Source organism: Anomalospiza imberbis, chromosome 5 (genome assembly GCF_031753505.1).
Source record: "Anomalospiza imberbis isolate Cuckoo-Finch-1a 21T00152 chromosome 5, ASM3175350v1, whole genome shotgun sequence".
Lineage (NCBI taxonomy): Eukaryota > Metazoa > Chordata > Aves > Passeriformes > Viduidae > Anomalospiza > Anomalospiza imberbis.
Window position 1 is genome coordinate 64,482,235 of NC_089685.1, and position 13,120 is coordinate 64,495,354.

The following is a 13,120-nucleotide window of genomic DNA, read 5'->3' on the forward strand; positions in this document are numbered from 1 at the left end:
AATAAAATTGTTCCTGTGAGTCATCACTTCTAGATAAAGCAGATTTCTGATGAAGCTAAGGGGTTTCTTGAGGCCATTGCACATAAAGGAGTAACTTTCTTTATCTGAAGACCATTTACATTACACAGAAACCAGAACCCAGAGGAAGCACAGTCCAGTGCATTTGAAAATGTGCAGAGTACTACTGGGGAAATGGGAACTTCTGGTTTACACCATTTTAATTCAACCCCTTTTTTTTTTTTTACAGTATGTGAGTTCGTATATGGGGTGTGGTGTTTATGTCTGATAGTTAAACATTGTGTAGTACAGCCCTTATTGATAGAGTTCAAGATGGAATAACAGGCCTGCACATGACTGCTACAGGAAGATGACTGGGAGCAAAATTAGACAAAGCTGGGAGGTTATATTCACATTCTGAACAGAAGTTAGAACAGTACGGAAATAATAGGGTCAAATACAGTTGCTGCTCCCTAGATGGAATGCAGGTGGCATGCCCTAAACCTATTCCACCATGAATTCCCATATACCTAATCTGCAAATTTAAGCACGTGCTCAGGGGAATGGAATGGAGGGTGGAGCAGAATGGAGACATAGAGGTCAGGCTCTGATGTAATCCTTGCAGGGAGGGGAACCTGATGGTCCTTTGCGGCTGATAAACAGCACAGCACCCGTCAGCCAGGGGAGATAGGAGAAGGTGTCTTGTTGCTGAGCCAGCAACTGTGGTGAAATTGTTGTCCCTGGATGAACTGGGTACATAAAAACCTAACTATAATATTAACACACACCTCCATCCCAAAGTTACCTGCCTTCAAGGTATGACCTCTCCTCACTGGGCATGCACTTTATATTTCATTGACTATATCTTCAAGAGAGAAGTGAGAGAATTTTACACCTATCAATAACAAAGGTATATATCACTAGAGCCACTAAAGCTCCATCTAAATGTAAACAAATAGTATAAAAGTAAGTTAAGAATGGGAAAAACTTAGAGAAGGCTCCATCATAACTTCTGGGATCAGGGGGCAGGCTGAACCTGTCTCCTCCTCCAAAGGAATGTCTATTGAGTAATCATTGTATTCTATGCTTGCTGAGTTGTCTTGAGCTAGGTTTGATTGATGATTAGATCTTGTCTGGATATTGCTTTGAATACATTTTTGCAGTCAGCTACTGTCACTGTCAATCTTTGAACTTTAACCTGTCACAATTTTCCACTCAGTGTGTATATTAATAAAGAGTGTTGTCCCCGAAACTGTTGGTGTGAGTCCTTCAAGGGCTCTGGCAGTTGCCAGCAGTGGGCAACATGAATTAAAGTGTGAAGACCTGGGAGGGGGTCTCTCTTCTGCTGTTGGTGTGTGTCCCTGAACAAGTCAGTCAAACCATCCTCTGACCCAGTGGGCAGCTCAGTGGTGAGTCATCATAACAGGGCATTGGCAGAGTGATCAGACACAAAGGTATTGGCTTTCCTGGAGCACTGACAGACCAATCAAATACAAAGGATCTGAGGAAATTCCTGCTTTGATATGACAACTGTGCTCTCATTTTGTGATGGAAAGAAAAATCAAGGAAACAGTAATAGCAAAATGTGCTCATAATCCAAAGATTAATACTCAGCCTGCTGAAAGATACAGCAGTGTTAAACATTTATTTTGTGTAAAGGATCTAGAAACTACTTAAAGTTAACACAAATCAATGGGCAGGCTTCTTCTCCCACTGTGAAGTGGAGAGGAAGGCTGCCCTTTATTGCTCACTGAGAAGCAGCAGACTGATAACCAGTGAACATAAACCTCTTTGTTCATGAGCTAGCACAGTATCAGCTGTAACAGTGTCACAATAGTCTGGCAATATAATTCACATCCAGTCATAAAAGCGTCTCCTTAATGGGCTGTTTGCCCTTCTGAGCATATTGATAAAAATGGGACCTGATAATAAGTACTGGCATCAGTTTGGCGAAAGTTAATTTTTAGATGGTAAGAATTATGTTTTATTGTACTAGCCAGTGCAGTGAAAGTGTGCTTAGGAAATAAACACTACAAGCAGACAAGGTAAGGTATCAAAAGCATGTGTAAGGAAGCAGATATTTGGTTTGAGGGCATTTTCATATATCAGGTAATTATTTTTCTGCAAGCTGGAATTATGTTACACCAAGAAACAACCACTTTGATTTTAGTCTAATAGAGAGTCATGAGCCTAATGCTTCTATAAATGTTTGTAACAGTTGCAGTATGATTGGTTGTGATCAGCTAAATCAGTAAGTGCTAATGAGGCTCCACTGCTACTGAACCACAACATGGTTCATTGCTTGATTTTTTTTTCCAGGTAGAAGTGCTTCACTCGTACCACCTCATATTGAATTATTTTGTCCAGGCTAAACAAGTAGTCCTGCACTGCTTGGAAACCTAGGAGGAAGAAGCCTGATTGATTTCTGCCACTTTGTTTCCATTCCAGAAAGCTGCTGGTAGCGGAACTCCAGCAGGTATTTGAGTCCCAGCCCTGAAGGTCTCAGATATATATTTGTTGAACAATACTTCTTTTCTTTCTTGTTTTTCCCACACCTGGAGTGAGGAATTTATACATATTATGTTTAGCACATTAAGCACCTGTCAGAGTAAGTATGTGAAGTTCCTGAAGCTTCTTCAGAAAGTTATTTTCTAATTGTTAAATAGAAATATGATGTTCTGTACAGTGCTGATTTAGCTTTCACTGTGTTACACTTTTCTCCCTTTATTCAGGTCAGTATGCAGCTTTTCCTTGCTAGGTATTTTAATATGTGCTATAAATAGCTATCTTTGATTGATTCACTGTGCTTCTGAGGTTTTCTAAAAGCACTGAATTTTCAAATTTCTCTGCTTATTCTCTAATTGTGATTTTGATTGCAAATACCCTATACAAACTTCAGCATTCTTTTCTGACTTTGACATTCAATAGGACACAGTTGTTTTTTTTCCATTTGTGTAAACCAGATCCTGAGTTTTCTCAAAAATTCCTGCTTGGAATTTTGCATTTCTTCTTGGCCTTAGCTCCCAGATCTTTTACTAGCTTTTCCTATACTACATTTCTCCTACTTCAGAACTCAACCTTGCAGCTGAGTCCTCAATATCCACTTGTACAAGCAGCTGTCTTAACATCATTTCCTCAGATGCTTTTGTAACAAGTTGTGATCTTATCTCGGAATGCAAATAACCTCTTGTAGGAAATAGCTTTACCCTGACCTTCTCTCAGAAATCCTCTCTCTACTGTGTTTCAGAGCACCATTTCATATATCCATCCTGACTCCTAGAAAATATTCTATATACGAGGAGTATTGCTGAAGAACATCCTTAGATTCTAACTCCTTGGAGAGCAGATTAATGTCAATGTTTTACGATAGAGGCAAGATTTGTACAAAAGTAATAACTTTTATTAGACTAACAGATACATACAGAAAAATTGTTTTATGTTGGCATTTCTTATTGCTTGAAAAAAGTGTTAAATTCTTCATGCCAATCCTCTTTTTCCCCTCCCAATCTTGCCTTTCAGCAAGTGTTCTAATGCTACATCCTTTATCAAAGGAAACATGCTACACAGGAAAGAATTTCAAAAAGGATTTTGCTTGCATCCCTTAGTTCCCCAAAGATGTGCACAGAGAGAGAAACTACCAACAACCTACTTTTTCTCCAGCATGACTTTAGAAATGATAAAGTGCTGGACTTTCCTTTTGAACAGTTACAGAATTTTGCTCTAGAGTTTCAGGAAACATCTAGGCAGTAACAGCTTTACAATAGATTTCCCCAGAACCTCAATTGGAAAAGCAAAATCTACAATTTCATCTGGCTTGACTGAAACATGCTGGAGTCAACTGAGTATCAAATTTACCAAGCTTTTTAAAATGAGAATTACTTTTTCCTTCACTTTAAATGTCAACATTTTTTTGAATCAACAACATTCTCTCATTTTTCTGTCTTTGGTGAGAATCTAATTTAGGCAGTAAAAAGAGAGAAGTTTTTCCTAGATATGGCAGCTGCTTTATTGTCAAGCCAACCATTTCTCAAGGCTTACATCAAGAACAAAGCAGAGGTGTTTCTCCCTAGCACAGAAACACAAAATATGATATTGCTTCCCTATTTTTGAAAGCTTTGAACATCTGGAAAATGTCATTAAAAATCATTTTCCAGCTTCTGAGATGATCATATCTTAGTGAGCATCAATGGCAATCTGTTCACCAATGAAAAGATTTTTAAAAATGTTAACAATTACATGGACTCACTTTTTCCCTATAAACCACAGAGATTAATAGCTTCAATCTGTTTGAAAGGGTATTTCCTTCAAGAGAAATTTCAATATAGAAAAACTTATACAAACTAATAATGAATTCCTTAAGTGCACTTAGGACCTTTTGTCCTTTGATAAATCAGTTTAAAGGGAAAGTTTCCTTAAGTCATATGGCCACACCTGGTTTTGAAACTCCCAAGCAAATGGCTGAGGGTTATCTCTCAAGATGGGAGCTTACTAATGGATCTAAAGACAGTGAAGAAAATACTTTAGATAATAAAAGAGTAAACTCTGGCTAAAGAGGTAACACAGTTCTGGGTGCCTTTTTGCTTTCATTCTCTTCTTATGAAAGCACTGCCTTAATTATTTAATATGCAGTTTCTGTCAAACTGTATGTTCTGGAAGGCTGAACTTTTCACAGACAATATTTTATGAGCTTGCCAGTTGTTTCATGCTGACAGAAAAAACATTTCCACAATCAAACTGCTATCATCGATTCTTCTCTTCCTTTATGATTTACTGCCATGATGGCAATGCCTGAAGCTGCCAGTAGGCCTACTGCAGACTGAAAACCCATTTAATACAGGCAGTAAGCCAGCTCCTAAATACAGTACCAGAAAATCCCTAAAAAGTGTGACTTCCCTTATTTGAATGTTGCTTTAGCCCTGTCTGCATGGAAAATATCTCCACAATCTCACTGTTTTCTCTGCAAACTCTTCTTTAAGGAAGTATGGTTTATGTGGAGCCAGAGGATTGCCCCATTCCCCAAACCATACCCTACACTCACAGCTCCTGCTGGTGCTGCCCCTCCCTCCATCCTGGCAGCCAGCTCCCAAGCACAGTTTAAGCCAGCAAAAGTGCTGGGGAAAGCTCTCACCCCAGCTGCTGTCCTATAGTCTCTTCTCCACTAGCCAGATTATCTGGGGGCAGCTCCTGTTGTATGTTTTTCTTATCTCACTGTGGACTTAGGTGCTGCAGATGCATGGGTGGGCAGTGCATTGCTCAGCCCTGGCAGGCTGGCGTGGAGACTCCTGGAGGCAGTCGGGTCTGGGAGTCTGACAGCGATGCTGAAGGAGGGGGAGGAAGGAGAGGCTAACGAGAGAGAGATGTGGTTCCTGTGAGCTAAAGAGAGGACAGAGAGAGGGCCTACAACATTTTGTAGGCAGGCATGTTCAGCCTCCTCAGGCTTCTCAAAGGCAGTGCCACAAGGCAGCACCGGGCATGGTGACCTCTGTGAGGGACTGCCCTTACCTAGAGCTACTTTTCCTTCAGCCCTGGATCTGGGGATTGCTAAGACACAGAAACCATGCTGTGAGCACAGCTGTTTTCTGAGCACTGTTATTGTTAAGGAGAAAGAAAAGCACTGGTGCAAAAATCTGCACTCCAAAGAAATGCTCACCAGCAGTTAGGAACACTGCCATAAATGTTCAGCAATATTAACCCATCAGTTTTCCTAGCTAGAGATGTCCCTGCTTGTACATTGTCTTGGAAATTCTCAACTTCATTGAACACACTCAGAAAGAGTTTGGAAAAGTTGAGTAAGCATGTAAAAGAAATCTTTAAGGCTTAGAAATTTTTGGCGATTCTTTGCTCCATGTAGCGCTAAAACAAAGATGAAATATCGAGCAGAAACATAAAGACTGCATGATCTGTGGATTTTTCTTAAATGTGATTGGTCATACTTGAATATTTTCAGTATTACATGAAATGGCTTAAATAGGCTTGATTGGTATATGACCTAATTTAATTGGAGGAAGGAACTGAGAGACAGGTAAGCTAATCTGTGTTGTTCTGGTGGCTCTCATGTTGCCTCTTGGATATTTCTTGTGGTTCAGTAAAGAGATTTGCAGTTTAAAATTAAGATTATAAGAATTACTTGGACATCTTTCCAAAGCAGTTGGAGATCTGTAAGAACAGGAGAACAATGACTAAATCCAGATAGCGCGAGGACTCGGATGCTGTTTTGAGTCACCTCGTTGAGCCATTTTCTGCAGTTGTTAACCTTCTGTCACAATGGATTTGTAGCAGCTTAGAGCCTGGGCCTGTTCAGGGATTGTTTGAAATAATATTTTGTGCTGCCAGAAATTACTGGTTCCCCTTGCCTTCAATCCTGCCTACATGACATAGTGGGAAAAATAGTTGAGCCAAAAATAGAACATTTCTATGGGCAAAATTCAGCCTCCATGGCAACAGTTAGACCACACTCAGATCAATTTGCCATTCAATGAAATCTTTTATTTATTTCATCGGAAGTTTGCTTTAACTGCAACCAGCTTCCATGGATTTAAGTTTTCCTGCCTTTCTGCAAGGTGGGGAAAAAATATTACTCCATTTTAATACTGACACTAAACTGAGCTGGCCTAAGCTAGGAGAAGCCCTGAGCAGTAATAGAGAGAAGGCCTTAGTACCAATGGATTTAAAAATAGTTAGAAATTCCCACAGAATTATATATATATAAATTACATGGACACTATATAAATGCATTCATATTTTTGTTTTAATTAAAATTATTATCAAGTAAAAACTTGATTCAACCAATTGCATCTTCTTTTTGCAGAAACAGAAAAGTCTCTAGCCTATATTATTTTTTTAGTGTCAGATAAAAAGTGTGCTGGAAAATAAAAAGGCCTATGTTAAATCATATTCTTTAAGAAAAAGATGGTGCAATTACTTAATATCAAAATGAAAACTTACCCCACACTGCCATGAAAACAGCAAAAAAGACAGTAGCTCCATTGTCAAAAAGGTGGGTTACCTGAGAGACATATTAATAATGCAATCAGTTTGTGATAATAGGCCTTTATTTTCGATTTTCACCTACTAAAATAGATGTGATCATGAGTCTAGCTGGCCTGACAATCCTAGGGATCCTTCCCTTGATACGTGAAATCCACCTGTGAATTGACAGGACTATTTGCCAGCCTGGCCTGGGACTGTCCCCTGCCAACACCAGATGTGAGCATCATTTCAGACCCAAAGCATTAATTTTATGGAGCCACACGGAGAGGATGGATGAGAAGATAAAGGCTGTCAAGGACACCATAACACATAGCTCTGTAACACGGCCTCTGACACTGCTGAATCTCTAAGTGCAAATTGCATTCAAATATTTTACAACCCAAATTAAACATTGGTGAAAAACAGTATTAATGTTGGCTTAACTTGATCTGTCCCTTCAAGATTTCATCTATCCATGCTCGCTAAAGACAAATGCAAAAGGCAAGATTCATGCTTTTACCAGGAAGTATTTCTATTTGCATAGCATAAAACATACCTTGGCATAAATGCAGCTGTCTGACAACCTCATGAAAGGGCAGTATTTATCACATATAGGACACATTATGATATCTGTAGCTTGGCAGACTTCTTTACTGGAAAAATAGAAAAGACAAAAATAATAGCTTGATTACTACAACAATTTGCACAACAATCTGTCTGGATTGATAGGTTTTGCTAATATTCAGTTACTTATTGAACAAAACTAGTCTGTAACTGAAGCCAACATGTTCATAACTGCATGTGTATAATTAATATTTGCTGACTGTCTAAGATTACAGAGTTTACAGTCATAACTGCAGAGGGCAGCTCTCCAGGGACAACCTAGCAGTATCTCTTCACCACTTCCAGCTTCTCCTTGAGTCAGAGTGACCTTTGGTAGGAGGAGCTGAGGATAACTTCAGACAAAGTTATTCTTGTGACTTAAGTGCACAAAAACTTAGAGATGCAGCACTCAGCAGAAGGTCCAGGGATTTCTTCATCTGAGAAATGCCTCTCTGTGGTGGATCTTTGGGAAAGGCCTTATAGAGAGTGAAAATTCCCCACTCTTGTGCTGGCCTCTTAAGGAGTAATGAAGGAGTCTACTTTTTCCCTACTTTGTTCTGACTTGCCAGCACCATTAGCAACTGGAACTGGGCAAGAAGAATTTTCTTTAATCGCAATTCAGGAGCATAAAACATGGGGAGTTTCATACTAGGTACCTCATAACAACTAAGCAGTCTTTTCTTGACCATTCAATAGTTCAAAATGAAATAAGTAACAGCTTATGGGAAGATCTCTCAAATTATTCATAATAACCCACAGTTGTAATTTCTTTATATAAGTTCCCACGTTACCTGACTTGGCAGTGGTTCAAAGTGGTGACTCCATACAAAAAGACGAACAATCCAATGAAGGCAGCTGGGAAGAGCATCCCTGTGTACCAGCCTAACCAGGCAAAGTACAGCCCAATTTTCTCACCAAAATACCGTCTGTTTTAAAACAAAACACAGCAAAGTTATCTGCTAATTAGAATAATCTACTTAATCTTGCTCATTAGTAGAAAAAAAATTTCTATCATATCTGAAGAGTAGATTAAAGAGGAGAAAAAGCCTTCAACTAAGCTTCTAAATACACACTGAGGTACCTGCCTCAGTAATGAACTTAAAACATTAATTAAAATATTCATACAGTTAAATAAATAACCACAGTTATTCAGTTATTAATCCAGTTAAATTCAATAACCACAGTTAACAGATAAGTGGTGACCTCATGAAGGAAACACTGAGTTACTTTTAGAAAGCTAGTTCTTTGTATTTGGGAAATTGATGGTGTGCTTTGATTTTGGCTGTTTGACTTTACTGCCTGAATAATTACACTGAAATAAATTTTATCCCTAAAGAGTGTATAACAGCAAAAATTATTTGAGCTCAAATTAGTTCTAAGAAATCAATTAACCAGAGTTCATTATCCAATACAGTTTATTTTCATTTGATTATTTATTTTCTTAGCTCAGTTTCTGGAAAACTAATTTTTATTATTCTACTGCAATGGAAAGTGAAGTGCAAGTAAGGTCCACCATCTTGCAACGGTTTGAGGAAAGCAGTCTGAATTGGTCCCAATTTATTAGATATATTGCTTAAAAACTAGCAGCAAAGTAGCCAGGAGGTTCCATCTTGCTACATATATATTCATTAGCAATTTTCCTCCTCCCAAACAACCAAACTTTTATTTATGTGCTGGAGACTACATCAAGCACACAAAAACCTGCTGAACTCATCAGCAGAGGAGCAGGCTCATGTTTTGTCCTATTCCTTTGTGCACAGTAGATTTTAGGGGATTATTTGCAAGATAGTTTTTAAAGGATGATGCAAGATGATATGCTTGTGTTTCAGAGATTTTGTAGACAACTTAAACTTGCATATCCACTCAATTTGAAAACAGCTGCTTCTGGAAACTCACGCTAATGTTGCAACCTCTGATGTATCCAGAGAATTAGTGCAGTGAGCCAGCACTGCTGGCTCCTCTACGCTCCCAGAAAAAGTCATTGGCCAAACTTTCTCAGTGAGAATGGAAAGACCTAGGACTGCCTCTAGCACTGGGTGCAGTGGAGGACACTTGGTCTGGACTGCACAAAATTAGTAGCTTTCAAGTTGTTACTAAAAATTTCCAGTGTGGGAATTCTGAGCTCATGCTCTGATGGAAGAAACTGATCTGCAGTGACTATTTTCATTTGAGTTTACCAGCTCTGTATAAGAAGCCAAGTACTGTCATTTTGTTTTTATTCTTCTGTCATTCAACAGAGACTCAAATTCACAGACTAAAGAGATGGTAAGCTAATGCTAACATGCTCAGTTCTGACAAAGGCAGCAGGTCTGATTGTAAAAAAACACACTGCAAACTGCTTTTTAAGACCTGACTTAAGAGTGTAAATGAAACCTTTGGCCTGATAATTTTCCTGAAACCTAGGATGTCAGTTTGTGCCTGCATCTCCAAAAATGCAAACTCACATTTGAGCTTACTTTCACTAAAAATGGATGACCTATTTTTTCTCCATGTACATAGTTCAAAGTAGTGAAGGACCCCTAACCTTCATCAAGCTTTATTTTTTACTTCATTCCCTACACTCAAGGATGAATGCTTTCTCATTTCAACCCTCTAGCTGACAAGCATCGATGGCAAAAATAATCTCCTATCCTGTTAAGCCCTTCAATCTAACAGTGCAAATCACAGTATCCTGTTTGATCTAGAAATCAAACACCTTCATCCTAGATGAAGACCCAAGCAAAGTTCAGTGTGTGCGTAAAGAAGACTGTCCATGATGGGGAGCAACCCATCTCTGAAAAGTAAAAAAAAGGCATCTGAGCCAGGTTTTGAAAATAAATGATGTTGACATTACTTTGATACATACTGGTTTAAATATGGATAAACAGTCACAATATTCCATTACTGCTCTTTGTAACACAGCTGATATTCTACAGGCACAGGCTGTACTGCTGTAAACTGCATCAGGATCAACTTAATATATCAAGTCTTCTGGCCCCTAAGCTTACATATTTCTCCTTTTAGTCTCTGCTCAGATACCACTCAGTTAAATGCTATGGAAACAAACTATGCCAGTGAGAAGGTCTTTGGAGGCCTTCCTAGGTGCCATATTCAGAGCAGTTCCACAATTATTCCATTATGTAATTCAGCTAGTCTGGACCATCATGACCCTCAGGAGATGAAAAACGTGTAGATGCCTTTGTCACTCCCTTCAATTTGCCCCAAATATTTGTTTGAAGAACAGATTTGTTCCCTCTCTTCTTCTGTCACTATGTAAAGAACAGAAATTTCATATAGCTTGCTTCAGTGATGGCAGTTCTTTCTGAGCCAGGGCTCAGCAATGTACACAAATAATTCCAGAGGTTTCTTTCCAGAATGCATCACTGTGCATGACTTATACCTAAATTTCGCCGTTATCACTCTACTCATTTCAAGGCCTCTTTGAAATTTTCCAGTGTTGATAACATCTTTGTGTTCTTCTTAACTTTGCTGATTTATTACTACTCATTTTTTCAGATTATTAATATGGACCGAAAAAAATTGTTTGAGTCTTTAATGATTCTTCCACAGAAAATTTTCTCCACAACTAACCTAAAAAGCAAGACATAGAAAAACCCCAAGCACCTAATAGAATAATCCATCTCTCCTATCCTTATTTGTGCTGTACCATCAAAATAATAATAAAAATGTAATTTCAGCTTCTCAGTTGTGAGCTGGCCTCTATACTAGCCCTTCAATACCAGTTACCTTAATGGTGGACTGTATATCCCCTCAATCCAATCCAGTGGTAGAGCTATGACTTAATTGGGTCAAGATTTCAATATCAATATTTATCAATAAGGCACAGTTTTGGAAAGTATTAAGCTACAAAGTCTAATTTCCAACCTATGAAACTGATATTAGATTATCCTATGTTTAGTGACCCTCATTACAGAATATTTTGCTTTCAACATGCCTAGAAGGAAGCCATGGATCTAGAATATAGACATATCAGGGCTCAAGCCAAGAACCTATCTATTTTCATTAACTCTTTTGCAGGTAAGAAAGAAATCCTGCACAGAACTTTCTACACCACAGAAACTACTAGAGCTTTCCAGTAGGTGTTTTGGACATATGAAGCTCTCATGTCAGAAGCAATGGGGTGAGTAGGAAGGGTTGACAGGAGACTGAAAAGGAGTAGTCAGCTTGCAGTCAAGACATTTAATGGAAAGATGGAGCCAAATGCAGGTTACTTAGGCAGCAGTTTTTGCTTCCAAGTTCATTTAGATACCTTTACAATCACTTAAGAGCCAGTTTTCTCCCTGCATTTTTGTCCTGTAAATTACATGCACAAGCAGCAGCAGGGGCAATTTGTGCACAATCAAGAGGGAAGCAGCAATGCACAGAAGTGTGGAGGAGGTGATCCAAAGTCCCCAGGAAACACTGCAACTGTTTCTGTTGATTTACATCGTCCCAGAGCATATAAATATACTGAGACCTGTTGCTATCCAATTATAATCAATTCTAAGGGTCATAAATTATTATTGTAAAGTATCTATGGACATTAAATTCCAAGAGATGTATCATTAAAGTCATGGTACCACATCTCTTGACTAATAGGAGTGGCTTTGTAAATTATACCAACTCTGTGCCATCGTACTGCCTCATGTTTCAAAGCAGAGTGAAGCAGAATCATGCAATTTCCCTCAAATGACTTTTTCTCATTTATTTTTAGTGACTAGTATCTCCATAACAGCCAGCTGATGAGATTAAATGAAATCTGGAGTTGCCAATTTGGCAGAACAGGAGATGGAATCCTCATTTTAACATCTAAGGAAAAAATAAACCAGCACTGGAGTATGAACATTTTCACTTACCATTGTGGTAACTTGACTTAAAGATAGAAATAGCACATCTATTGATAACATAAATGTACTATCTACATCTAATTTATTTCTTAGCCTTACTAAAGCATAGTGTCAACTAGAAGCATAAGTTCCGGACAGTCGTCTTCGGAAGAATCAACATCCAACCACTCCTTTTGTACAGATGACCACACTACACCCTTCAAGCACAATCCCACATAACTCTTATTATGGGGGGGGGAAAAAGATGTTCCTGCTATATAACTGCACTGAAAAAATCTTCTTTTTAAAGTGTGCACTCTGAGACGCTTCCAAGTGAAATGAACAGCAGGTCTTGCTGGTGTCATCAGTTCTTCAAGGAAAAGTCTCCAGCTCAATAGACATGTGAACTGCTGAGTGGCTGTAGACATGGAAGATTCATTCATGGATGCTGGATTACTCACATTTCCTCAGCTCCTCCCAAATCTTCAAATCCTCTGAAAACTCAGGAGGAGCTGAGGAAATGTGAGTAATCCAGCATCTGTGAAGTGAGAAGGAAAAGGCATCCCCTTCTCTTTGTTGTCACCCTCCTTCAGTGAATTCATCACAGCTGTGGATGTGTTCCAGGCAGCACATGGCAGGCTGGGCTGGGGCTGCAGTTTTGGACCTGCTGAGTTTGGTGGCTTGTAATTTAGGCTGCTGCCAATGCTCAGGGAATCTCACAGCTCCCCCTGCCCCTCTCCTCCTTG

The 13,120-nt window shown here is 39.0% G+C and overlaps 1 protein-coding gene across 4 annotated transcripts in view; it reads right to left on the minus strand.

Moving 5' to 3' along the window:
• The window catches only part of ANO4 (anoctamin 4), a 199,291-nt gene that overhangs the window by 35,931 nt on the left and 150,240 nt on the right, over positions 1–13,120 (minus strand). For all 4 annotated transcript variants that reach the window (XM_068191610.1, XM_068191609.1, XM_068191611.1 and 1 more), the window contains 3 exons: positions 8,361–8,495; positions 7,523–7,619; positions 6,943–7,003 (listed from right to left, as the gene is read on the minus strand). In XM_068191610.1, coding sequence (XP_068047711.1) covers positions 6,943–7,003; positions 7,523–7,619; positions 8,361–8,495 — 293 coding nt within the window. The remainder of the gene's footprint in view (positions 1–6,942; positions 7,004–7,522; positions 7,620–8,360; positions 8,496–13,120) is intronic.